The sequence below is a fragment of the Myotis lucifugus genome, unplaced genomic scaffold, assembly GCF_000147115.1.
Source record: "Myotis lucifugus unplaced genomic scaffold, Myoluc2.0 scaffold_54, whole genome shotgun sequence".
NCBI lineage: Eukaryota > Metazoa > Chordata > Mammalia > Chiroptera > Vespertilionidae > Myotis > Myotis lucifugus.
The window spans coordinates 4,385,279-4,412,662 of record NW_005871102.1 but is presented as its reverse complement, the minus strand read 5'-3'; the positions used below and the strand labels follow the sequence as shown (position 1 = coordinate 4,412,662).

Genomic DNA, 27,384 nt, shown 5'->3' with positions numbered 1-27,384 from the left:
GAAGATGGAAGGTGGTAGTAAAGTGCAGTTGTGTTTGAGCATAAATCTTATTTTCTCATTGAGCATTGGCATTGTCTGCTGCCCTGTCTTCATCAAATATGAACTGCAAGCTCCTCCTTTCGGATAGTCCGTTATATTTCTGAATATGTACAGCTCATGGTTTCTAAGGTTAGAGTGAGTTTGAAGACGAGTTTAACTTTTATTTTTCCAGTGAAAAAAACTTGCCATTTTCTAAATTATCTTCCCATCCCTCCTCACCCCTATGTAGAGGGAATAGGAGCGGAGGCTGCATAGAGGGACTTACCCGAGGAAGTGGGTTCATTATCCTCTGAGCGGAACTGAGAGGCAGCGGCCTCACTATCATTGTGAACATGCTGCAGCTCTGCTTTAAGAGGCACACGTCCTGATGCAGGGGACTCGCTGTCAGGCACGCCACGGGGTGTCCATTCCTTCGGGGGCTTTAGCATTTCCTCCTTTTGTTACATAGGCTGGAAGTGGAGCCCTGCTGACAGGCCCTCTTTTGCTGAAACACATCAAGCTTTTGAAACCATGTTCCATGACTCCAGCATTTCCGAAGGTAGGAATCTGGTAGTTTATTGGTGGCTAGTTCTGGATAGTGATAATATTTCAAAAATGATGGACTTTTGTAGCTTGGAACTCCATTTCAGGATATTGAATTAATTCTTGGCCTTCATTCTTCTTGTTTTGCTTTTTTTTATTTTTTGCCTTTTTTAATGTCTTGTGTTTCTATCATTTTTAATATTGAAAGTATATTTTAATTGCAAATTAATTCAGTCTCTTCATAAAGAGAGTAAGTTCAGTAGTTCTTTAAGCATTAACACTTATGTAGGGAAGAGAAGGGGGGAAAAATCAGTCTGAAAAATATTCCAGCTCCTTGAACCATACCAGCAAATGCAGAACCAACTCATAAGAGCAATATCCAGAAATTTTATTTCTAAAAATAGATCCCAAGGAAATAATTAAGGGTGTAAACAAAGATTTAGCTACAAGAATATTCCATCAGAGTATAGTTTATAATACTGAAAAGTTAAGAACAATTTAAATATCTAGTGGGCTGTTAATTATCATATTCATATAATTAAATATTTAAAATGATATTCTTGAATTGACATGGAGAAGAGTTTAGAATGAGCATGCTAAGTTAAGCTGTGAACAGTGTGATCCCTTATCTAAAAACAACAGTATGGACACACATAGGCAGTTTTCTGCATTTTTGTATACTGCTTCTAAAATTGTCAGCAAAAGTCAAACAATAAACTTGTTATAAAGAGAGACTTTTCCTAAAGAGCTAAAACCACAACATTCTTAGTCAAACTTGCCTATGACACTTTGATATAGTTCCAGAATGTTATACATATTTCTCAATTTTTCCTTTCCTTCATAATTGAACATAGAACTTACTGCTTAAGTTCAAGTTTTAAAATATTAGAAGAAGAAATCAGGCAAGTTGATTTTTGTCTGCTTTCCTCAGTGATTTATCATGTCTAGGTGAGAAGAAAGGGAAAAGTATAGCATCAAATTTAATAGTTAGTATTTACATTCTAGTTCTTTGATGTATGGGATTTCTACAGGTTGGGGAGGGCACAGCTGGCCCTTGGGCAGTTGCCTACCACAGAACTCTTCTCTGTGTGCTTTTTCCTATGGTGTCAAAGTGGTAGAAGTCATGAATATCTTTGGTACTTTTGTGCCAACTTTTAACCTCTGTTGAATCCTGAGTTAAATATTTCTGCTTCTTTTGAAAATGTTATGTCTTTTTAGAAAATCAGCCCTTATCACTTTTAAGGCTAATTTCAATTCACTACTGCTAAATAAGAAACTTAACGTTATTCAACCCATAATTATTAAGCATTTAATCCAGGGGTCCTCAAACTACGGCCCGCGGGCCACATGCAAATACGAATATTGTATTTGTTCTCGTTTTGTTTTTTTACTTCAAAATAAGGTATGTGCAGTGTGCATAGGAATTTGTTCATAGTTTTTTTTTAAACTATAGTCCGGCCCTCCAACGGTCTGAGGGACAGTGAACTGGCCCCCTGTTTAAAAAGTTTGAGGACCCCTGCTTTAATCTGTGGCAAGGACTATATTAGATCTGAGGACACAGAGATAAGACATAGCGCCTACCTTTAAAGGATGTACTTATTAGTTGTAAGTGAAGGAAACCTAACTCAAACTTTAAGTAATAAGAGGAGGATTTATTGGCTTATAACCAAACCATGGAAAAATGGGGATTGTGCTAATCTCAGAGTCAGTTGAAGCCATGGACTCAAGTAGCTTCAGGTCTTCCTCCTTACCCCTTCCTCTTTCCCAAAGCCACTCGCACCCAACATTTCTTTACTTTTGCTTCTATGTTGGTCTCTTCATCAAAATCCTCTAAGTGGCTTTGGACATAGTTGTCAGCATCCTTGAGGTAATGTCTGTCTCCTAGCTGTTTGTATAGCAGTGTAAGAACGAAATCTCATTGTATTGGCTGGTATTATGTGCCATTTACCCACTCTTGTGGGAGGCTAATTTTTTTAAATAATTACCAGCCTGGCCAGTGTGGCTCAGCAGCTGAGCATTGACCCAAAAATCAAGAGGTCACTGGTTCGATTCCCCGTCAAGGCACATGCCAGGGTTGTGGGTTCAGTCACCAATAGGAGGCAGCTGATCAGTGATATTGCTCTCTCGTTGATGTTTCTATCTCTCTATCCCTCTCCCTCTCTCTCTAAAACTCAATAAAAACAGCCCTAGCTGGTTTGGCTTAGTGGATAGTGTGTCGGCCTGCAGACTGAAGGGTCCTGGTTTTGATTCTGGTCAAGGGCACGCACATGCCTGGGTTGTGGGCTCGATCTCCAATAGGGGGCGTGCAGGAGGCAGCTGATCAATGACTCTCATCATTGATGTTTCTATCTCTCTCCTCCCTTCCTCTCTGAAATCAATAAAAATATGTTAAAAAAAACTCAATAAAAACATATTTAAAAATAATAATTACCAAAAGATGTTATAAAATAATTACAGAATTTCACAATTTAATTGATCCTTCGGCCTTCATTTTTGTTTAGAAATGAATAGCAAATTATGTATTTGCCTCAGCAAAAGCCACAGAAGCCATGGCCAGGTTTAGTCAACAAAGGTCACTAATGGCTCAACCTTTTTTCAAGACTCTCATTTGCATGAAATGGAATGTATCTACCCTCTTTTTTAGTACAAGGTGCAACCGAAAAATAAAGGCATCTGTAGACATCTGTCTGCTTTGTTCAACTTCTGAATAGGAAGTAGTAAGCGAGGATAGCTAAATGAGCAGTAAGTATATGAAGCCATGCTCAATATCATTCCTCATCAGAGAAGTACAAAATAAAACAATGAAATCCCTTTACATACCTACCCCAGAATGGCTAAAAGGAAAATCAAACAAAAAACCTCATAACATAAAATGGGCGAGTATGCAGAGTAACCAGAATTTTATACGTTGCTAGTGGGAGTATAGATTGGTACAGGCATTTGGAGAGATAGTTCGGCTGGAAAAAGCTGAATTTATATGCACCTCATGACCACGCATCCTGCTTATGCAATTGTGAAGCAAAAGATGTAGCAGAATGGTCCCTAGCAACGTATTCATAATAGCCAAACACTGGAAACAAATATGTGAATTTTGGTATATTCTCACATTTGAACAGTACACAGGAATGAGGAAAAACCCTGCCACGCAATAATATTGATGAATCTGTAGATGTAATGTTGAGCAAAAGAAGCCAGACAGAAATAGAGCGCATCTCTGTGATCCATTTACACATCTTAGCACTCTCCAGTTCTTCCGCAGCTGTACGCCTTTTCTGAAAAAAACTCCTTCGCTCTGTCATGAAGTTGTTCTTTGTATCAGTCTCCTTGTCTTCCTCACAGAGGTAGCTGAGGAGCTTGGGAGGGCCGCCGCCGCCTCATCTGTCGTCCCCTACCTGCCCCGATTACCTATTCTTCCTTCCAAGACCCGGACACTGAAGAAACAGGTGGAGAACAAGGAGAATATCGAAGGGTCCCTAGATGCCCCCGACAATTCTGCTTCCAGTTCAGCACCAGGTATGGGTCCCAAGGCAGGCAGAGTCATTCTGTCTTGTTTAAAGAACCAAGGGTTATGGTGCTTCTGTTCGCGCTTCCCTGCCCGTCTTCCCGAGGAAAGTGTGACTGGCATCCATTTTACCTACCACTCTAGTCCTCAGCTCTGCATCAGTGTTAGGAGTCCTGATCTATCCACTCGCATGCAGGCGTGCCTCCCACTCCATTCCCTTAGCTCCGGATCCCCAAATGCTTAGCTTCTTTGCAGTTCTGACAAACACTTCTTTAGTGAACCTGATATTGAGGGCAGTTTGTATGGTAGCTTTTGGAGAAAAGATGAAGGCCGAGGCAAACACCAGCAGGGTTTTTCTTTCCATTTACATCCCATATCACATTTGGAATACTGATTAATGTGAAAGGGTAATGTATGTATTAGTTTCCTCTGAGTCTGGCTATCACCTGGCATTGAATAGATGCTGACAAAACTCTTACAGTTCAGCCTTAGTAACTCAAGTGTAACGGAGTGCCTGCTTGTCTTTCACATTACTGATTGGCCGTTTCTCATCAGGGTTCATTAGAAGTGCACAGGTCCCCAGTGGGTCCCCAGCACTGCCTCGAAAACAAAGAGACAAGTCACCCAGCAGCCTCTTGGAAGATGCTAAAGAGACGTGCTTCACCAGGGATAGGAAGGGAGGCTTCTTCAGCTCCTTCATGAAAAAGAGAAATGCTCCCACACCCCCCAAACGCAGCAGCTCCTTCCGAGAAATGGAGAATCAGCCCCACAAGAAATATGAACTCACGGGTAACTTCTCATCTGTTGCTTCTCTACAGCATGCTGATGGGTTCTCTTTCACTCCTGCCCAGCAAGAGGCGAATCTGGTGCCCCCCAAGTGCTATGGGGGGAGCTTTGCACAGAGGAACCTCTGTAATGACGACGGTGGCGGGGGTGGGGGCAGTGGCACTGCGGGGGGTGGGTGGTCTGGCATCACAGGCTTCTTTACACCACGTTTAATCAAAAAGACACTGGGCTTACGAGCAGGTAAACCCACAGCCAGTGATGACACTTCCAAGCCTTTTCCAAGGTCAAACTCTACATCTTCCATGTCCTCAGGGCTTCCAGAGCAGGATAGGATGGCAATGACCCTTCCCAGGAACTGCCAGAGGTCCAAAATCCAGCTGGAAAGGACAGTGTCCACCTCTTCTCAGCCAGAAGAGAGTGTGGACAGGGCCAATGACACACCTCCCAAAAAGTCAGAGGAAGGTGCTGCTCCAACCAGGGAGAGACCAAAAGCCAAACTTTTGCCCAGAGGAACCACAGCTCTTCCCCTAAGAAGCCCCTCTGGGGATCCAGCCATTACAGAGAAGGACTGTCCAGGGGTGGGGGCAGCTGGAGTGGCAGCTGCCCCAAAGAGCAAGGAGAGGAATGGTGGGGCACGACTTGGCATGGCTGGAGTCCCAGAGGATGGCGAGCAGACAGGCTGGGCTTCTCCAGCCAAGGTTGCGGCCATGCTCCCCACCACACACAACCACAAAGTGCCCGTCCTCATCTCCCCCACTCTGAAGCACACTCCAGCCGACGTGCAGCTCATTGGCACAGACTCTCAGGGGAACAAATTCAAGCTCTTATCTGAGCATCAGGTCACATCCTCTGGAGACAAAGACCGACCCCGACGGGTAAAACCAAAGTGTGCCCCACCCCCACCACCAGTGATGAGACTACTGCAGCATCCGTCCGTGTGCTCAGACCCCACGGAAGAGCCGGCGGCCCCGGCTGCCGGACAGCCCACATCAGAAACACAGGAAGGAGGGAAAAAGGCAGCTCCAGGGGCAGTGCCCACCAGTGGGAAAGCTGGGAGGCCTGTGGTGCCTCCACCTCAAGTGCCTCTGCCCACATCTTCCATCTCGCCAGCCAAAATGGCCAACGGCACAGCAGGTACTAAAGTGGCTCTGAGGAAAACCAAACAGGCAGCTGAGAAAATCTCCGCAGACAAAATCAGCAAAGAGGCCCTGCTGGAATGTGCTGATCTGTTGTCCAGTGCCATCTCAGAACCAGTGCCCAACAGCCAGCTGGTGGACACTGGGCACCAGCTGCTTGACTACTGCTCAGGCTACGTGGACTGCATCCCTCAAACTCGCAACAAGTTTGCCTTCAGAGAGGCCGTGAGCAAACTGGAACTCAGCCTGCAGGAGCTGCAGGTGTCTTCAGCCACTGCGGGCGTGCCTGGGGCAAATCCTGTCCTTAATAACTTACTATCGTGTGTACAGGAAATCAGCGATGTGGTGCAGAGGTAGCCACTGTTAGCCTACTGGAAGAGGCACACGTTTCTGAGGGGACGGGAAGGGACTTGTTTTCCTGTGTTCTTGTTTTCAAAAAATGAAAGACTGATACTTGAGTGTGTTTATGTGAAGTACCTCAGCTCTCTGAGATCTCACGTTTACAGGTTCATCTCAAAAATAACAAAAAGCAAAACTCATAGGAGAGGGAAATTGGAGGGGTTGGGCGGTGGTGGGCAGGATTGGAAGCTGCACTGGAATATCAGGGAATGTGTATACGTGGTGCCGTGAAGAACCAAATCCAGCCATTCTGACCTGGAATGATGCGAGGTGGTTAGACAGGGCTGCCCTTGGCAGTGCCGGGAGACTGCCCAGACGGGCCTGACTGCGGCACCCGTCTGTCCCGCACAGAGGGAACTGGCTTAGGGCTCCGGGAGGTACTAATGATTATGTTCACCTCACCCAGGGAAGTCAGTGGAACAGAAGAAAGGAAAGCTGGGAAGGTGCTAAGTGAAGTTTCATCCAAGGCTGTTGGAAGCAGCTATTAGCCTTGCTTCCCCAAGGTCACTTGCTGCAGTAAGAACCGCAAATCAAATTGCTGGAATGACAAAACCGGGAAAGGTGACCCTGTCTGTTGCTCCTCTCCTGTTTTCCATTGGTGTGTTAATTGGAGCTGGAAGTAAAGAAATCTAGGAAGTACAGTCAGGGAGCTTGAAAGCTCCTAAAATCTCACATTGACCAGCACAAGTCACTTCTCTCAGTCTAGTGTGTTATTTCCTAACAGACCAGGATTATAGGGGTCTCTAGTGGTTCTTCTCTGCCCCCTGCTGGGCAGGCTGTCTTCCTTATTCCTGGCTCTTTCAGGCATTAACCAACATTGATTTTGAAATTAGTGGTCATGGACAGGTTCTCACAGGGAATCCTTTTCTGATCCAGTGCCCCTGCATACTGACATGCTAGTCAAGGACTTGGGGAGCTGTGTATTTTGTTATCAACTAAATCTCCAAGAAAGGGGCTCTTCTTGGAACCCAACAGCCAGGCCCAGAGACCTATGACTGAGGAGAGGCTGGTTTGGTCCTAGTGGCTGTTTCTCTGTACCTCTCCCTTCATCACCTTAGACCCAATCTGGGTAGAAAGTAGAGAGAAGCACACACACTCTCTGGATTTCAAATGAATCACCCTAAATTATTCTCACATGCCTTTCTCCTTTCACAGTCCCCCCTCCCTCCATCGTTGTGCTTGTTTGTAAAGATCACATTGGGAATATTTTTTGATATTTATTTTAATATCATATTTTAAGAGTGTATAATTGAAGGAGCATGTCATTTCTAGGGAAAACCAATTAGATCCTGGAAATCTAATGACTTAACCCTCAAATATATTTTGCCTTTGAAAAATAGGCCTTTTCCTTCCCTACTCATTAATTAGCTTTCATTATTATGGAAGCTAATTAGGATCGCAGGGAGCTGAATCTAATCGGTAGATGTTATTAATATTCTCATTATCAGGTCTAATCCCAGTTACCACTTCATTCTGTTTTTAAAGCTTTGTGACTCCCTCCCCAAGGAGAACCCAATACAAAAAAATAAACACATTATTTTTTTCCTTCCAAAGGAATATTAACTTAGGAAGATAGGAATTCAGCATTGGTGAGCAGTGAATTTTCTTCCTGCCTCTGTCATCGATCCACTGTCAAGCCACAGCCCCGTCTCTAAATCTGTTAAATGAAGGTAATGATTCGTGTTCTCATGGGTGTTTCACAAATAAGGGCGTAGTGCTCCCTCTGAGAGCCTCCCTACAAAGCTATTCAGTGCAGTGGTGTTGCCTTGAATGGTTTTCAGTCTCTTCTGTGCTCAGTAGCAAGTCATGAAATTTAGAGCTGTTGAGATTACATTAATTGGGCTAGAATACTAATAGGGAAAAACTATGTTTTAGACAGAGTTTGACATCTTTGACCAAGGAGGACATTTAGTTTTCATCAGAAAGAAAGGAAACCTTGATTCTTATCATGGCTGCTCGAAAGGAGGCCCAGGCCCAGGGAAGGGTTTGAAGGGAGGGGGCAGTCCTGGACATTCCTTGCTGGGGTGGTGGTCTCTGTCTGACACCGGAAGATGCAGCATAGGCAGCTAGTGATGTGCTTAGTCTCCTTGCAGCGGTTGGAAGAGAAGCTCGAGTTCCTTTCAATGTGGATTTAAAGACCAACAGTCCCGCTCCTATCTCCTTCCTCGCCACTTCCCTTCATTATACACTTCCGTAAACTTGAAATCGTTTTAGCAATTAGCCTTTTTAGGGTGGGGCAGGGAAAGCTAAAACTTTAGACTGTTTAATGCTGCTTTTTAAGTTTATCCTGTCATTATGGGATGCCAGTTGAGGGATTATAATTGTTTTTCAGGGGATTTTTTTTTTTTCTAAGCAAGGGATCTTTCATGGAGAGCTCTGAGAATAAGCCTTGGAGGAACACTACTGAGTGTATTTAAGCTCCAGATTTCTCACCGAAATAGTCTTGAGGGTGGGGGCTGTGTCTTACTCAGGGGTGGCACCTGGCTCTATCTTGCCTACAGTAGGTGCTCAGTAAGTTAATGATTGAGTTTTTTCAACACTGTCAATAGTAACATTGACTTTTGCAACACCCCCATCCACAGATGCTTGAACTGTGGAACTTCAGGAGTTGAGAGCTCAGGGTTAAGGGTTAAAGAGGCACTGTCAACTTACAAAAATCTAATAGAGGTTTTTCCTTTTTCTACTTGAAAAGGACCAGATTTAAAAAATAACCTTATGTAAATTTAAAAGTTTGAATTCAAAGCAGAGAAAACTGCTTTTTAGAAATTAAAAATGTAGTTGAATTCTAATCGGTTTAAAAGCAGAGAGCAGGAGCAAAAAGACAATGTTGAAAATTTTCTAAAGTTATATACACACACACACATACACACACACACACACACACCCCTTTGGGCTATGACAGTTTGAATCCTTTCATATACAGATAATACAATTTCAGCTTAGATTTCCTACCTTAAAATGCAATATTTTGTGTAGAATACATCTTCATTGTGCTTTACATGAAGTATTTTCTTAAAAGGCTTTGTGTAAAATTAAAATGTGTGTATTTTCTATTGACTGCCCTCGTAATTTTCAGAGATATAGCCTTAAAAAAATTGGCCCTAAGAAGTTCTTTCAGTGTTTTTCCAGATGGCCTCTGCACATTGAGGTCTTTATGTGGAGCCACTTGCCCAGCTGCATTTTGGGTTTTAAATTAGAATTTTCTTATAATTCAATTGAAAGTTGGCTAATAAAATAGTGCCCGGTTAATAAAATATGCTCTGCTAAGGCATAGCCCATATTTATTTAAGTAACGTCATGGAGCTTTTGAGTTGAGGATAGAGTATAGTCGGTGATTAAGAGTTCAGACTCTAAAGCCAGTCCAGAAGGCAAGTCATTTAATCGTCCTGAGCCTTAGTTTCCTCATTGGAAAACAGGGATAATAATAGTAACTACCTCAGGTTGCCATAAGGATTAAATGATAATATATGTAAGATACTTAGCTTCAGTGCCCGGCACATACTGAGCCCTCCATAAATGTCAATGACCACTATTATTACTAACAAACTTAGTCCAGTGACTCTTAGCCAGGAATGTGCAACAAAATCCTCTGCGTTTAAAAACAAAATAAAATCTGATGCATTGATCAGAATTCCCAGTGGGGTGAGGTCTCAGCCGGTGTGTTTTACAAGAACCAGGCCAGGTGTTTCCAACACTTGTCAGCATCCCGCTTTTTTCCTTATAGCTTAAGACTGGAAGAGAAGACAGTTACTCGCTGTGGATCTCAGCAGTTAATTAGTGGCAGAGCCAAGGCTACAGTTCACTCTCTTGATTTTCTGGTTGCGGGGTCCCTCCCCATTCCTGCTGCCTTGTGAGACACTGCAGAGAAAGTGGCTCAGATAGACAATCAGTCTGCACAGCGCTGCACACCCTAAAGCACATGCTCCTGGCACCCTCTGACCTTAAGGGGCTTGAATGTCGAGTGATGGCAATACTAGCAAAGCAGGCAATCTGTAGACGTCAGTAACCTAAACACTGTGTGGAGTCATTCTTTGGGACAGAGCTCAGCGGCACCGCGATCTGCACTTTGTAATAAAGAAATACCAACTTAAGTTCTAAAACCTCGTCCTACATTCCTCTTTCCTCAGAAAATAGCAACATAAAATTTTATTCTGTGCCATTTTAATGATGGAAATAATGTATATGAAAGCACTTTGAGGAAAAAGTATCAAATGTAATATAACTATAAGGTCATATTATCAATGTCTATTTAAAAGTTAAAGCAGTTGGTTACATGCTGATCGACTTACAGGCTTTTACCTGTGTGGGACCTGAAAATGTAGATACGTAAGCAGTCACCTCTGTAACTTACGGCATTTATAAATATGAAACTGCTAAATGACTATGTGCAGGTATAGTAAGTGTTTTACTGAAATTGTAGCTCAATGTTGAATAACTTCAGAAAACTAGGGACCAACTTTCTGGTTTAATTATAATCATTAAAAAGTAACAATGGGCACTCACTCCACAACAGAGAAGCTCTTCAGGCACCTGACTCAAGAAGAAGGGGGCCCTGTTGGTTGTGAGCCTTTGTCCACTACACGTCCAGTCATCTAGCATCTAAATGTGGCGGCAGCAGACACATTGCCTGTTGATGTTGACAGTGTCTTTTTTAACCTGTGTCCTGCGTGGGGTTTTTGTTGTTGTTGTTTTCCTGCGGGACAAGGGGTTTGGGGGTGAGAGGAGATTGGATGGCTATAGAACCAGAGCGTTTTAGGATTTCCTATCAGTTATAAATGAGCTTGACATTCATCATCCATGTTTATTTTTTTCTAAGAAGAGTAGCTGAATATAACTCACCTGTTAGATGATAAAATACCCAAGAGTAAACTGCATTGGTGGCCACTTTGAGTGACAGCTGCACTGTATTCTGACATCTCCTATTCCCTTCCATGTTTGCTACTGATGTCATCACTGCTCTCAGGCTCTGCTCCCACATTGGGCTGACAGGGTTGTCTGCAGTTTTGTTCTGGATGACTTCTGGGTTTCAGCATCTTGCTTGCATTAGTTTGGGATCCATCTTTCTGTCCTTAGCCTTTATGACCAGTCCTCTTTATGTAGGTGGGTCTCTAGACAGAAGTTTCTAATGTATTTGTTAAAAACTCCAGCTGTCTAGATCTCTGTCTTAGCTTCTGTCAAGCCAGTAGCTCGGTTCTTTTGTAAATTCCTGATTCAGTTTGAGATCTGTGGGAGCAAGAGAGAGAGAGAGAAAGGCAGCCCCAAGGGCACCTGACAATCCAGGGAAGTACAGCCTCGTCACAGAGGAAGGCCTTGGGCTGGTTCTAAAACATGTCCTACTGTTAACAGGATATTTATAACCTTGGGGTAGAGTTTCAGTTTTCCAACTCCCAGACTTTAAAAAAAATCTAATGTAAGGCTTGCTTTTTCGGGCAGGTCAATAGTGCCTGGTGTAACAGTTACCATTACCTGCTCTGTTACCATGGGCCTCCACTGCCCACCCCGTTCTCCTGTGTCACTGGGGAAGCATGGGTGATTTCAGGGCTTCTCAGTAACTGTTTTCGCTCCAGCCTGCCTTTCGTGGAGTTTACTGCAATGTCCAAAAAGATGAGCTTCTGTTCTGGTCCTGCTGCCTTTCATGCCACCCACCTGAGGTATATGTTATATCTTGAGATAACGTGTATGCAAGATGACTCCGTGTCCTAGATCCAAAGGACAGGAAATTGGGGAAGGCTTCACCTGTGATTATCAGGGTAGGACAATCCCATGCTGCTCCCCTGGGGAGGAGGGCTGGCGGCTCATCTTGCTTTTAGCTGACTTGGGAGGCGTGGGGATGACTCTGAGAGGATTGTGCCTTCAAGGATGGGTTTCATGTGTTCTGCAGAGGAAAAGACTTGTCATCCCGGTTGAAGTTGCAAGTTGCTGAACTGGTAGAAATGAACATGCTGGTTGCAGTGGCTCAGAGCCCTGGTCAGGGAGAGTCCCCATTTGGAAGTTCTCCCCACACGGGCCACTGCTCTTCTCTCCGTCCTGCTGGTGAGTGGGGGAAGGATGCTCTAACTGCACCCTTCCCTCCCTCCAGGTCACTCACTCCTTTGCTCCTATGTACCATTATACATTTGAAATTGTTTACCTCTCCTAGAAAAAGTATATCCTTTAATCTCCTCATTGCTGAGCAACCTGAACACAGTAGCAAGGCCTTGTTAACTCAACCCGCAGTCACAGGTGGTGTGTGAGCAGATCTTCAAACCTGCAGACTCTCTAAATCGGGTGGGGAACCTTTTTTCTGCCACAGGCCATTTGGCTATTTATAACATCATTTGAGCGCCATACAAAATGATCAACTTAAAAAGTATGTTGCTATGGAAAAGCTTCTAGATTTATTGAATTTTTAGTCCCGCCTGTGGTTGCCTTGGCAGGGCCAGACCAAATGGTACGGCCGGCTGTTCCCCACCCCTGCTCTGAGGAAAGGATGGCTCCTGTAAGTTGAAAGGCTAGACCAATACTGTCCGTAGACCACACCTTATACCACCCTGTGCCTGTTCTTTGTTCATCGTACTGAAAGCAGCAAGTTTCTGGGTCCTGTCACTCATACTTCTGAGCTGTACACACAGGGCTTGAGGTCTTAGAGCATTCTAGTTAGTTTTTTTGGATATGGTGGAAATGAACTGTCAAATGCTAGCAGACTTAAAGGAAATATAGTGTCTGGTTGGAGCTTGTTTAGATTTGCTTCTGAGTCTTAAGATGGTTTTAAATCATGTGTTTAAGCACCGTAAACTTTAGTTGGAGAATGGGACTTCTGGTTAATAAAATAACCATATGTAAGGATAGTTAATTTCAGCAATTATAACAATAACACAGGTATGCCAGATGTATTCTAGATTCAGAAGATATTGCAGGAGCGGCGTTGCTTTAGGTGATCAGTGTTGCATCCCAGCCACTATTCTGTATGGTTCAGAGTGGCAGCACTGCCCAGAGGCAGAGATGCTTCTGGTAGATGAGGCCTGGATTTTCTCCATTGACAAGCTATTTTACACGATGGCCACTGTTTTTGGAACTCTTTTATGAGAGAAATTTTCAGAGATTTGGAGAAGTCACCTTGATTAGGCCGATTGTCCTTCAGAGAAATTAGTATTCAGAAGCTGGAAAGGACAATGAGGTACTCATAGCTATTTAGGGCGTATGCTTGAAAACCCTCACATCTCAGGTCTGTGTAGAGGGAACATGCCATGTCCACGTTACGTGCGTACCCTGTTGTCGTGCTCACTAAGAAAGGAGGGGTAAGAAAGGGAGTTAATCCAACCCTGGTTGGTGTGTTTGCCGAGAACAGGCCGCCTGAGCTGTTGGTCTGTGCTCAGAGCCTGTCTCCTGGGTGTACCCCATACTCTTCCTTCTCTGCAGTTTGATTCTGTGACTGTCAGTGGAGGAACCCAGTTTTATGTTCACTTGGCACAAGTAAATTTGAATATTTTGTGGTGGTTGACAGAATTTTGTCCTAAAACATAGGCTTCAGATTCTTTAAAACTTGTTCAACGTTTATACCAAAGGTCACGCTCTGCAGGTGCATGTGTGTTGGGTGCACATGAGGGTGAGGTCTGGAGGGCCTGGCACTGTGCCCGTTGCTAAGGGAACACAGTGAGACAACACGGGATTTAATGAAAACACATCAGTCATGGGTCACACTGCCGGTGTCGTCAGGTGTTTGCTCTTGTTATTGTAATATATTTTCAGGTGTTTTGTTTTCTAATTTAATTCTCTCGCCCTGTTGTCTGACTGTGAACTGCTAACAGTGTTAAACTTGATGTAAATAAATGAGGCCCTTGAAAGGGGAATGCTGTCTGCCTGTTGTCTCACAAGGCTTGCCAACTTGTGTTTTATTTTAATAAAGGTTGCAATATTTTATTGGCAAAGGAGGCTTTTGATTGGAGTGTTTCTCCCATCGTTTTAACTGACGGAATCTGAGCAGAATTTGTCTCTCTGTGTGGAATAGAGGTCTGTAAGGTAAAGAAGCTGGGTTTAGCAATCATCCCTCTGGTACATGCTGTAGAATGTCCTCTGTGGGGGTGAATACTTCTCCTTTGATGGATTCCAAAGGCATCGTCTGGAGCCCAGCTGGTACATCAGGTGGGTAAGTGTATGTGTGTCTGTCTGTCCAATGTGAGGTGACTGTAAAATGAGACGTAATTCTTTCCAAGTCCATTTTGAGGACAACTACAAATAAGTTCTAAAAGTGTTTCGAGCCCAAGCAGCATGAAAAGAGTAAGTAGAACCTCACAGGGAACATTCTGTTCTTTTTTGACTTGATTTCAGAGTATTTTAACAGTGAGCCATTGCTTTTAGATGTCATGTTTCATTGGGTAAGAGTAGGGTGCGCTCAGGTGGTGCCCCGTGAGGTCATTAGTGGCTGTTAAACATCAGCTTGTAAACCTCTCACTCCACCTGCTGTGGTTTAGTTCAGGAGAACCTTGTTCTAGTTTTCAGAGAAGACACGTTGTGCTCTTCGCCCTGCTTCGTATTACTGGAACATTTCCATACCTGAAGCTGTGGCATTTGCTGAGGAAATTATTTTATCCTTTTATTTTTGCAGAGGAAATCTGGAAATTGTTTTAGAAACAAGTCATTGAAGCACAAGAGCTGGAGTCGGACTGCCTGGGTTGAACTCCCCTCTCCTGGCTAAGAGCTCTGTGACTTTCCAAAGACATTTCACCTCTCGGAGTCCAGTTTTCTTTTATTAAACAGCGAGGGAGTTGGTCCCTAAGTCATAGTGTTCAAGATGATATGATTGTAAAGTGCTTAGCACAGGGCACAGCACACGGTAAGTTCTCAAATGTTGGTCACCCAGCCAGGGCTCCAAGAACTAGAATGGAGAAGGGCAGCCTTGGCTTACAGTGTCGTGTCAAAACTGACAGCAGTTTTACTAAGTTTTTATTGTTCTGTTACCCGAGCACTTGATCAGTATTAACCAGTTTAATCCTCACAGCAACCCTAGTTGTAAGTTGTGCTCACTTTGACAAAAGTGGAAACCAAGATTATGCTGGGGTTAACAGCTTCCTATCATCGCACAGTGGAATGTGGCTGAGCCAAGGCACTCGGGCCCACAGAAGTGTTCAAAACCACGGAGTTCCGCTGTTTGCCTTGGTTCCCCGGCTGTAAGAGGTTTAGACCTATCGTTAGGACATGAGACATGGCTGGCCAGTGCAGGAAGGATGTCAGCTGTGACTCAAACCTGACGCTATCGAATGTACCTGTTACAGTGTGTATTGCAGTTTAGAGCTGGGTATGTAAGAGGGTCGGGTGGCCTGCACATTCTCCCCAGATGCTCTAGCCTGAGACAGTGAAGACACCGGCCCCATCTAACCGGTGCAGTTAGGTCAAGTTTACTTTTGTCCCATGAGTGGTTTGAAACTAACTTCCTTCAACCATTTGACTGTTGATTGGGGATCTGCTGTGGCTCGGGCTGGGTGCTCCCTAACCAGGAGGCAGCTATTTGAGTGAGTGAGGACTATGAAGTGTCCCGTGGGGAGAGAGAGAAGTCTGTCACTTCACCTGGGCTCACGGGGAGAAGGCTGGGGAGGGCTTTAAATGAGAGGCGACACTTGAGGTGATGACAGATCCAGCGACCTGTATGTAATTCCGAAGTGTCTAGGGCACAGTGTACATGTGGCCATTCAGGCCTTAAAAATGACTTTTCTCTTCAAAGCTGGGAGCATGGAGTGACATTTTCTTATAGAAGAGCAATATGAAGGAAGCTTTTTCAGTACGAAGTTGAAGTAAACCGGCAGACCAGACACCTGGTGTCAGCTCGGTGAGTCCCAGCATTCGCTGGAGTTACTCCACCCCCCCATCAGCGTTACCTGGCATCTGGAATTTTGCTGAGTGAACAGGATTACTAGGTCCTACTAAGAAAGTAGGCTGAAGGTTTTAGCAAAATAGAAAATTTTAATATTTACATATGGCACAGTGATGTCAAGGCCCCTAACTTTAAAAATATTTTTTTAACCTGCAGAGCAGAACAAATCTCAGCCTACACTGACATGATTTTTAAAAAAATTATTCTGTACCTTTTTTTTCCAGCCCGAGGCTCTCCCCTGCTGTGCTCACAGATATAAGCTGCTCAGCTTCCCCCTGAGAGTAACGACCTGAAAGGCGGCCCCACACGCCACAGGTAAGAGAACTCTTTTTCCCTTCCTGTCACTGAGAATCCTGCAGCCTCAGGCCTCACACCCAAGTCCAAGCAGCTGCAGGCAAGAGCAGAGATGCTAAGAAGCCCCTGGGATGAGTTTCTCTCCCACTTGGCGCTCTCCAGCCACCTGGCCCACATTTTGGAATGTGGCTCTGGCTTCTGATTTAAGGCCTATCCTTTTATACACCACGTGTGTGAGTGCTGGGCGTCTACTGACCCCAGCCAGGGTCCTGTTAGGCAGCTTCAAGTTTTCATCTTGCTCTCAAGGCAGGAAATAGTTAATTCTCTGGGAAACAGATTTGCATCCTTGAGAAGAAAAGATTTGTTCCTCTTTGGGGACATACACCATCATCTTGGCAATTTCGTCCAGTGCCTCTTCTGTATACTGGAGCTCCTGGCTCAGGAAAGCATCACGTGCACACAGCCTCACGTGGTGGTACTCCAGTGGCAGGAAGGGGACAAAGAAGTCAATCAGGTTTTCCTTCACAAGGCGGCTGTGGCCAAAGCCACTGTCTGAAATGAAGACCACAGTTACATGGGAACCTGAACCCAGCTGGAGTGTGAGGTGTCCTGACCCTAAGGCCTGGGCAAGGCTTGCTCTCAGGGCCACTCCAGGAGGACTGTCTGCTCTAGAAAGGGTGCCTAGGCTGACACTGGGTGTGTGCACAGATGCGGCAGGAGTGGGACATGGCAGAAGGTACAGCCACCTTCCCTCTGACTGGAGGCCTAGCCCCAGGGTCCACGGGCCACTGCCGGTATCCCCAGGGCCAGGGCAAACTGCTCTCAAAGCATTTTCAGAAACGAGTGCAGCTTTCTTGGCACTTTTCTTGTGCCTCCCTGAAGTTGATGAGGTGATTACAGGGTGTGTCCTGTGGTCCTGAGTACCCGGTGGGAGTCAGTTACCTGTGGACGCCACAATCTCAGCCTGGAGGCCGGACTCCAAGTGTTCCATCGTGATATCTTCCCGGGACAATCCAGCCTTCAGCAGACCCAGGACCACCTCATTGATGACGTTGCCTCCAAGGTTACTAAAAGATACAGGAGCTTGTTAACAGTTTCATCTTTCTATTTAGGCTTCAAGTGGACGGCTTGACACTGAGGCCACTGCACTGGAAGAACGGAAGCTGAGGTCTGGGGCCTCCTCCGGCAAAGGTCTGTACAAAAGAGACATTGTCCGGCCTTGTCACCCTCCCTTGCTCCCTTTTGACAAACACTTACTGAGACTGCTGGGTGCCGGGAGCCCAGAGGGGTGCTGAGGTTCTCTCCGTTGACTTCCATGTGTATGTGACTCCAGGACAGTGTGGCAAGTGCTAATGTAGGAGAAAACTTCAGAGGGAGGGGAAGTTTAGGAGGCACAACTCAGAGGGGCCTGTGACTGAAGCCTGGGAGAGTGAGAAAGGTCATTAAAGAAAACATGTTTGCCTTGAGCTGCCTCGCCCTAACGGAAGTGGAATATAGAAGGATGGCGACATGTGCCTATGACATCATTAAGCAACTAGAATTTCAGGTCTGAAGCACAGGAAAGAGGACTGGGTTAGAGATATGGAGAAAAAGGGTGAGAAGAAATCTTAGTGGCACCAACAGGGACGCTGGGAAGGAGGCAGGACACCTGGAGTTGGCAGTGCTGCCTCCCTCTCTCCCCTCCCTTCGGGCTCCTGCAGCTCCTAAACCAACCAGGCTCTCCCTAGGAAGCTCCCAGGTACATTAACTCAAGTGTCTGTTCGTTTGAGTGCGGCCTGTGTGCCAGGCTCTGGGGCACAGAGAAGCAGCTGACTGGTTCCATCCATGCCTAGCAGGTAAGCTGACCATCTAGCCGTGACCCAGTGCCTCCTTGCCCAGCTGGAGGGCCTGTCAGCAACAAGAGGAGTCCCTGTCCCGTTGCGTAAGTTCAGCTGCATGTAGGGAAGCTTCTGCCCCAAGGCCTGCCAGGGAGGTCATCACTGCACACGCAAGTGGCTGCACTTGCATCAGCTGAGATAAGACCTGCCCACAGATTGCCCCATCAAGGGCCAGGGGGGCATGTGTAGGACTTGCGTATGTGGCCCCAGGAGCACAGATTCCAGTGCCTTCCCTGTTTCTGCCCAGAGCCATCTACCTGACACGAAGTTTCTGGAGAGCAGGAGCTTAGCCTGTTTATGTGACCACCGTGCATAGCACATAGCAGGCGCTCAGTGGATAGTTTTGTCTCCACTTCCCTCCGAATTTCTCCTCTTGTTTTGTCCTGCAGCCATCATCTCACCACGACATAACCTGGGCCCCTTCTCTGTTCACTCTCCTAGTCCTTAGGAGCTGCTGCGCTGGCACATGTAATCTCACCAGCCCTCAGAGCCCAAAGGCCTTTCCGGAACGCTAATCTCTGAATCTTCATTTCCTTATTTGTAAAGAGATTAGACAATTTAAGATACCCTCCTTAGGTTCTACACAGTCAACATACGTGCATTTTTTTCTTCCCGGGGTACAAGTCCTTTCTCTTCTTTTCCTGACAACAGTGCAGAGAGAACAGCCATGAATGTCCCAGTGAGAAGTGGACAGTCCCTTTGCTCTCGGGAGTTCCAGGGTCCTGCCTGTGGCCACCTGGAGCCTTCCATGCTTGTAGAATAGGTGGAGGCAGGCAGTGTGAGGGTTCTGGCCCAGAAGACTCGGCTCTGAGGGCTGAGGCAGTCTAGGCCCCCACACCCTACGTGTCCTGTTTCAAGCACCACCTCCTGCTGCCATCACACTCCACACAGGTGGTGAAAAACCACCACCAGCTCACCTCCAGCAGCAGCTCTAGGAAATGTTTCAGGATGAACTGCTGTGAGTTGCTCACACTAGAAGTTTGAATCAGCTATGTTTTTCTTTCAGATAGAGGAGTCCTTACACATTCTAGAAATCAAGCCCAGAAATTTGTTAAAGAGAAAAACCAGAGTCACTGTGCTAAAAGCCCCATGGCACCAAGCCTGGACTTCTCTGGTCAGTACCAATGAGGTAACCTGTCACAGGCCCTCTTCCATCACCAACAGAAGCTGGCCCTGCCAGAAACAGTCCTTTGTTTTGCCAGCTTTCATGTCCTGCCCAGTTTTGCTTATAAAAAGCATCCATTGTCCAGATTCTCAGAGCATCTCTATTTACTAGATGGGATGCTGCCTGATTCAGGAACCGCTTAATAAAGCCTATTAGCTCTTGAAATTTACTCAATTGAATTTAGTTCTTTAACTGATTCAAATACATTGTCTTTCCCTACCCATCACTAAATAACTGAAAACCTTCAAGGTTTAAAGCAGTGATGGCGAACCTATGTCACGCGTGTCAGAGGTGACACACGAACTCATTTTTTTGGTTGATTTTTCTTTGTTAAATGGCATTTAAATATATAAAATAAATATCAAAAATATAAGTCTTTGTTTTACTATGGTTGCAAATATCAAAAAATTTCTATATGTGACACGGCACCAGAATTAAGTTAGGGTTTTTCAAAATGCTGACACGCCGAGTTCAAAAGGTTCGCCATCACTGGTTTAAAGGGGGGCAACCTTGCTGGCCCTTGGGTGGTGGTAGCTGGCCCCCTGCCACAGGTGTGGTATCCTCCTTCCTGAGGGCACATAGGCCCACAGGGCACCTTTTCCCTGCCCTGCCTCCACCATTTATGGTCCGTCTGGGTCACTGGAGGGTGGGGGGTGGGCATGGAGCGGGGGTGTCAAGACCAAAATACTACAATGGCAAACATTTACATTTGTTTAGAGATACAGCAGGGTCACCTTAGAAATCCTGGCACAGGTGCTGAGAACTGGGCCGAGCCCATGTGGAGGAACAGTCAGCTGCAGCCACAAGGCAGAGCTGGCTCAGGTGAAGTGAGAGGAAGGAGAAGCTAAGCACAAAGTCAAAGGATTTCTACAAAAGCAAAAGAGAATCATGAGCTGGTCACCAGAACCCTTCCATGGGGAGGACTGGTGTCTGCAGCAGCAGTTCAGAGGGTTCCCTGGGCGCCCAGCACCTGGCAGGGCTTAGGTGGAGAAGCTGTAAGGAGCCTCCAGGCTGCCTCAGAAGGTGGTCAGTAACAGAGCCAATCATATCAGCAAATCTGCTTTTCTCTTAAAACCACCTTGGTCGGCCTCCTGCCCTCCACAGCTCACACTCTCCAAACCTGTATGCACCCTAAAACTGGGGAAAATCCCCCAGCAAGCACGTCCTAGCCTGGGGAGGGAACAACTGGTTTGTCTTCCACTGAGTGCAAGAAGCGGCTTGTGAAGCATTCAGGTTGGGCCAACAGGGACCCAGACTTTAACAGACCTTGGGCAGTACATTCCCAGTTGGAGCCTCCATAAAATAAGGTTGGACAAGTCGATTTCTAAGCCTCTTTTCAGCATAGCCTTTTCCAGAGCCTGGAGCACAGCACAAAACAGGAAAGGTCCTGTGTGGTGGGCTTGCAAATAGGGAGAGAGAGAGCATTTCTCATTCAACACATGATCCCTGAATTTCAAGCCAGTAACTTCCTCTCATGATCAGAGAAGAAAAAGACTTTCCAAGGATGGGGAGAGAACACACCATGTTGGAGTTAGTGGGAAACTACCCTTTGGGTCTACATTAAGAATTTTCCAAGGTAGTTTGTACTTGATTTTGAACTAACTTGCTGACTTGAAAACTTAATGCCCTACTAAGAGGGGATTCCCAGTATATGAGTTACATTTCAAACTATATTACAAAGTTACAGTAATCAAAACAGTGTGATACTGGCATAAAAACAGACCCATAGATCAATGGAATAGAACACAAAACTCAAACCCACACGTATATGGTCAATACATGACAAAGGAACCAAGAATAAATTAATGGGAAACTAGACCACCATCTTATACCGCACACAAGAATGGACTCGAAATGGATTAAATACTTGAATGTAAGATCTGAAGCTCTAAAATTCCTAGCAGAAAACTTAGGTGGTAAGCTTCTTAATATTGGTCTTGGTAATGATTTTTTTGGATCTGACACCAAAAACAAAAACAAGCAAAAATAAGTGCGACTCCATCAGACTCAATAGCTTCTGTACAACAAAGGAAACCAACTAAAGGAAGAGGCAACCTACTGAATTGGAGAAAATACTTGTAAGTCATATATCTGATGGGTTAATATCCAAAATATAGAGAACATAACTCAATAGCAAAAAAATACACATCCAAAACAAGCAGATTAAAAAATGGGCAGAAGATCTGAATAGATATTTTTCCAAAGAGGATATACTGATGGCCAACAGGTGCACAAAAAGATGCTCAACATCACTAATCATCAGGGAAGTGCACATGAGACATCACATACCTGTTAGAATGGCTGTTATCAAAAGGATGAGGTAAATGCTGGTGAGGATGTGGAGAAAAGTGAACCCTTGTGTACTTGGTGGGATTGTGGACTGGGGGTCTGAGGGGAATCCCACCATCCTGAGAACAATGCGGGAGGCTAGATGAGAGGCAGCTGCTCTTCCCCACGCCAGTCCTCCGAGTGAGTTTGTACTTGGACCACAGTCCTTCAGAAGTGCCCTGCGGTAGAATCGGGGCAGGAGCCGGAGACTTAAGGCTGCCCCCCACCCCCCCACCCCCGGCGGTGACACCCCAAGCAGCTAGGTTTCTATGTTCTCGACTACAGTTGTATTGGTTTCCCTTGTGGAAAAGGGTCTGCAGTCTAGGAGAGCACGGAAGCCCTCTATGCACACACAGCACCCAGACAGAGGTTCTTCCTCCTGGTTTTCCTCAGACCTTACCTGAGAAAAAGAAAGATGGTTCTCGAGGACTCAGCCCTGTGGTTCTCCAGGACCTGGCGTTCCAGATGTGGCCCGAGGGCCTCCAGCAGTCCTGGGTGCAGCTTCTCAGCCTCATCAAAAATGAACAGGGTCTGGTGGCAGTGCTCCTGCGTCTTCCTCACATGTTCTGTCAGCTGCTCCTGCACAGAATACAGGGAGCAGCTGGGGACCCCGGGGAGGCACATTCAGCCCGGAGGGCCCTGGTGAGGCGCCCTTTTACGCTGGGGAAGCACCTGCAGTGGATCGCCTCGGGCTAGGTTCTACCCTGAATTACCAAATTCAAACTGGTGGAGGTGGGGCTAGCCTGGGAGAGGGAGAAGGTGAGGGCCTTGCCTGCCCTTGGTAACAGGCCCTGCTCCCTCCCCTCCAGGAAGAGGTCCCAGAACTAACAGCCAACTCACCCTCCCCAAGGGGTGGGAATCAGGCTCTGATACAAGGGTCATAGGTAGAGACAAGCTCAAGTGCCAGAGGCGGCCACAGTCCCATCTTGAACTTCCAGGAGCAGAGTGCCCACTGGGCTAACTTGGGGAGGAGCCTGGGAAGGACCTATGTGGGTCTGCTTGGCCTGCTTGGAACTGGGGCTCCCCATTCAGGCAAGAATAGTTCTCAGTTGAAAAGATGCCGCTTTGTGGGGTTCACCAGATCAGGGCCAGCTCTGCCCCAGGGTGGGGTGTTTTAGCAGAGCCCACACTCACTGTCGCCTCTAGCCTTCCTGGATCCTGACTTCAGTGCCCTGTGACCTGAGTGTGTGTGTGTACGTGTCATTTTTCATGGTGAGGAAGCCACAGTCAAAGCTAGCTAGTTTTTCTGGGAAGGCCTGGCTGACCAGCTGCCTGCCCTTAGGACAGTTCACCCTAGCCTGCCCTCCGAGGCCACACTGAAGCTGCCAAGTGACTCAGGCAATCTCTCCTCAAATGCTTACCTAATCTTCCCAGGTTACCGCATTCCAAATACTGGACCTGAAAGCCAGAGACAGATACTCACCTCTGTCAGGCTGCAGTGGGGTTTTGGTCATTGTTCAGCTTACTTTAAATACTACATCTCAATGGAAGAAACCCAAAATAGAGCAGCAAAGACAATTTTTGTCCCTCCACTTGGGGGAAATCACTTATGATATGATAGACTTCTTTTAAAAAACAGGATTTGCAACTTTCCACTATAATGACAGTGACATCACACAGCATAGGGAAAGGCTTGCAGGAAGCACACCAAAATGCTAACTGCCTGTGTGTGCGTGGGGAGGTCATGATAAAGCCTTTGCCTTCCTCTGTTCCACTTTTCCTGTGACTTCCACTACTATCACAGAAAATTAACACGCGGAATCTTTTTAAGCTCAGTGTCTGTCGGGGAAGGAGACAGCTCGGGACGAGTGGTGTGGAACATGTCTGTCGTCCACATGTTCAGGGCCTCATCTGTGTGGAGTAGAGGTTTCTGTGGGTTACAGGTTCTGTTGAAATGGACCCTGTCTCCCAAACCCCACACCTAGGCTTCTCCAGGGCCCACCCCCCAGCACAGAGGGCTGCGCCTTGGGCCGTCTAAGCCTCACTCCAGCCCCAGCACTGCCCAGCCTCACCTTGTACAGGTCCACATACTGGGGGTGAGGGAAGTGGATCATGGTGATGAACACCTTGACACAGTCACTCCTCAGCCCGTCCCGGTACAGGTTCTCCGCCAGCAGCCGTGCCACGAAGTTCTTGCCTGTGCCAGACCAGCCGTGGAACGACAGAGCCAGAGCCTTGTCTGGCTGGGGCAGCTCCAAATAGCTCTTCACTGTTGTCAGGACCAGCTCCTGGGCCAGATGCTGGCCGTGCAGTCGCACACTCAGGTCCGACTGTAGGCCTAGGGGTAGGAAAGAGGAGGTCACAGTGAGAGGTGCACACAAGTGCAGTTCCCACCAGGCTCAGCAACAGCCGAGAGAGTGAACACCTCTGAACAACACTGAGGTGGGATCACTTTGGCCTCAGAACAAGCCACTGGGCACACCTAGCAGCAGAAGGGATCCGAGGGCTATTTTCTGAAGAATTTGAGAAGTCACCATTGAACGTAGGGAGAGAATGGATTCATCCTTTCTGAAGGCCCTGAAGACCCCCAGAATGGTTAGGAGAGTCCTATCTGGAGGAGGAACCTCACACCCCATGCTCACGGTCACTCCCACCTGGAAGTTTCAGAACTCCCTACATATTTCATGGAACACTCTCATTTTATTCATTTTAACTCAATTCAGTAGACACCTGTTGGCAGTGTGTGCGAAGTCTTCTGGTAGGCTCTCTCTCCTCTCAGCCATGAGGCTGCAGGGTTTGGAGATGGGGGCCGTGGTGGGGACAGGAGAGAGTGCTGCCAGCTGGGGGGAGGATGAGGAAAGGTTCCCTATACCTTAGCCATTCCCCTGAACTGCCTCCCCTTCCCACAGATCTCTATCCCCTTAGAGGTATGCAAGGTCCAACCTGTGAAGTTGTTGGAGACCCTGCAGTCCCCATGGTCACAGCAATCCTGGAAGCTGCAGTACCACGTGGTCAGGATATCCAGGTACTGCTGGCCCAACAGGGGAAGGCTCCAGCCTGGAAAAGGAGGGGCTGTGAGACAGACACACACATAGCATGGGGCCCACAGGGAGCCTGCCCTCCCTGCCCACGTAGTTCTTCCAGTCCTTTGCCCTCCCTCCACAGCCACTCTCGCTGCTCTTCCCTGGACCTCCCTTGAGCCTGGGTACGAGTGGACACCTCTAGCTTTGCTATTGATGCAGCTCCAGGAAAGGCTCGGTTGACTCAACAAACATGCCCTGGGCACTGTGCCAGGGTGGCAAGGAGCCCAGAGCCCGCCTGCAAGGAGCTGGCCACCTAGTTGGGGACAGGCAGCTGGTGATCATCATTCTTCCTACTTGCTCTGGATTCCAAATCTGATCATAGCCAAACCCAAAGGCCTCTCACTCTTTTGCCAAATGTTAATTTGAATATACCCAGCATTGGCAAAAACAAAGACCATACGCTGGAAATTAGAAATCTTTAAAGATGTGTAGAGCGCCATTACAGTACTATTACCAGATCTAGAATTGTTAACAGAGACCGGAAAAGCCTCAGAGATTATCTGGTCCACGACAGGGACAGAATGGGAACTAGAACTCAGGTTGGGACTCCTGGCCCAGGCTCCACCTCCGTCAGCCACAGAGGAGGAAAAGGGACTTTAAGCCATCAAGGCGTGAGCTGTCTGGAGGAGTCAGCTACCAGCCACGTAGACGAGGACAGCCAGGCCCATCCTCTAAGGCGGCTGTACCAGGGGCAAGGCTTCCTGGTCCTCCCGGGACTGGGCAGCAGAGCCAAGGTGGCTGCTAAGGTGCCTGCAGGGTGGTCCTGAGGCTGCTGGCCCCGGGCAGGTGCGCTGGGGCACATCTCACCCCCGGGTCTTACCCCGGGCCCCCGCGGGGGCCTCCTTGTCCAGCGAGCAGGTCTCGGGCCACACGCGGCAGCTGAAGAGCGCCCAGTACCGCCTGGAGAGGGCGCCGGCCGCCCTCACCCACTTGCGCAGGTCCCGGAAGAGAAGGACGGCCAGGCTTGTCCTGAGCGGGGCTCCTCGGGCCTCTTCTCCGGGGCCCTCCTCTCCGGGGCCAGCCGGGTCGTGAAGCTCCAGTGCGCCTGCCAGCGGCGGCGGCGGCAGCAGCAGCAGCAGCAGCAGCAGGACCCTGAGCCGGAGCTGGCTCCGCAGGCCGCGAGGCATATCCGGCTGAGCTCCCGCTGCTCCCGCGCCAGGCCTCGCTCGGCTCCTCAAGTCCGGGCTGCGGGAATCCACAGGCACCGGAGCTTCCCTTCCGAGGCTGAATCCAGGTCGGCTGGGGATTGGAGTTGCCGCAGGAACCGCAGCCCCACGTGACCCGGGCGAGGCGGTGCCCCAAACCGAAACCTAGGCTGGGCCCAGAGGGCATCCTGGGGCCGAGAGCAAGCGCCGCCCATCCCAGTTAGCGGCCTATTCTGAGCTGATTGTGGCCACAAGGTGAAGTGGAAATGGCCCGTCATCACCCTATTACTTTCTGGCAGCTCTGCGGGCCCATGGAGGCCACCCAATGTGGGCACCCTCTGTGCCGGCCCGCCCGGTGCCGGAGCACCCGCTCACCAGAGGCTGGGTTGGGTTCGCTGCGTGGAGAGGAGGCCCTGAGAGGGAGAAGGGGCCTGGCTCCTCCACGAAGGGAAAGGAACATGGCAGCTCGTCAGCAGCAGGTTTCCTCAGTTGGGCATCAGCACAAGCAAGAGGAAGCGGTGGGCTCCCATCTGGAGATGGGGGTTTTGGAAACTCCCAGAGTCATGGGGAAATCATAAGGTCTCATGTCGATGTAATCAGATCTCATTAAAAAGCGGCACTGTGTGGAACTTCCGTGGCTATGTTTGCAATTTTTAAGCGCTTGTGACCATGAGCAGCTTCTGACACCACTGGCAAAAGACCTGAGGGCCGTTCCCCAGCCGCCTTTCCCATACCACGTGCATCCTGCCAGGTTAGATTTCAGAAGAGCTTAAAGCATTTTTCTGTCGCCTGACTTACTGAATTCACTGGCCTACAGCCACCTTGTCTTAACACATTGCGTACCGCATAGAAATCTCTAAGACATACGCCAGGGACCGCACGTTTTTGGGCAAACTGCACGTTATTTAAATCATCATAATGCACTTTAGATGATGTTTTTCAATAATTATAACATTTTTATTTACAAAAACAATTAAACAAAGTTCCTAGTACTTTTTTAACGTATGGTATTGCGCAAAACATTTTCCTCTATGAAGAGGGACCAAACAAAATTTACATAAGTATCTAGATTCGCTCCTTTTTCCACGGGCGTGAAAAACGAGAACACTCGTGAGCGGTCCTTAACAGATGGCGCGTGAAACACGAGAAAACTCCTGAGCGGTATGAAATGTGTTAAGAAGAAACTGCTGTCTAGAGTCCAGGGGACTTGGCTACTGTCATAGGCTCAATGGCTCTGAGGTTGGACTCTCCCGCCAGTAAAGTGAATCCTAGCGCCATCTCTCACTAACGTCACAAGCAAATCGATTCACCTGTTCCTCCC

The 27,384-nt window shown here is 47.3% G+C and overlaps 2 protein-coding genes across 25 annotated transcripts in view; one reads left to right on the top strand and one right to left on the bottom strand.

Annotated features, from left to right (window-relative positions):
- The window catches only part of ABL2 (ABL proto-oncogene 2, non-receptor tyrosine kinase), a 52,662-nt gene extending 32,926 nt beyond the window's left edge, over window positions 1-19,736 (top strand). For 3 of the 24 annotated variants that reach the window (XM_023753980.1, XM_023753982.1, XM_023753967.1), the window contains 8 exons: window positions 488-577; window positions 3,901-4,074; window positions 4,619-6,945; window positions 7,939-8,054; window positions 14,270-14,505; window positions 16,082-16,186; window positions 16,456-16,546; window positions 17,638-19,736. In XM_023753980.1, coding sequence (XP_023609748.1) covers window positions 488-577; window positions 3,901-4,074; window positions 4,619-6,342 — 1,988 coding nt within the window. In that variant the 3' untranslated portion in view covers window positions 6,343-6,945; window positions 7,939-8,054; window positions 14,270-14,505; ... (1 more) ...; window positions 16,456-16,546; window positions 17,638-19,736. Of the gene's footprint in view, window positions 1-487; window positions 578-3,900; window positions 4,075-4,618; window positions 7,572-7,938; window positions 8,055-14,269; window positions 14,510-16,081; window positions 16,187-16,455; window positions 16,547-17,637 lie in introns of those variants that run through there. The other 21 variants (XM_023753984.1, XM_023753983.1, XM_023753977.1 and 18 more) reach the window with 20 other exon arrangements.
- Window positions 16,301-26,045, bottom strand: TOR3A (torsin family 3 member A). Its single transcript, XM_006089007.3, has 6 exons — window positions 25,739-26,045; window positions 24,779-24,892; window positions 23,908-24,173; window positions 22,296-22,474; window positions 17,468-17,592; window positions 16,301-17,077 (listed from the first exon to the last, which is right to left on the bottom strand). Exons 1-6 carry the CDS (start codon window positions 26,043-26,045, stop codon window positions 16,827-16,829), a joined length of 1,242 nt encoding a protein of 413 aa, XP_006089069.1. The 3' UTR covers window positions 16,301-16,826.
- Between the last annotated feature and the right edge of the window lie 1,339 nt (window positions 26,046-27,384).

Coding starts and splice junctions, on each gene's coding strand:
- TOR3A (XM_006089007.3), bottom strand. CDS start 26,045: ATGCCTCGCGGCCTGCGGAGCCAGCTCCGGCTCAGGGTCCTGCTGCTG. Junction 24,174..24,778: donor GGTCTCCAACAACTTCACAG/GTTGGACCTTGC, acceptor TCCTACCCCTAG/GCCTACAGTCGGACCTGAGT. Junction 17,593..22,295: donor ACCATCTTTCTTTTTCTCAG/GTAAGGTCTGAG, acceptor TGTATCTTTTAG/TAACCTTGGAGGCAACGTCA.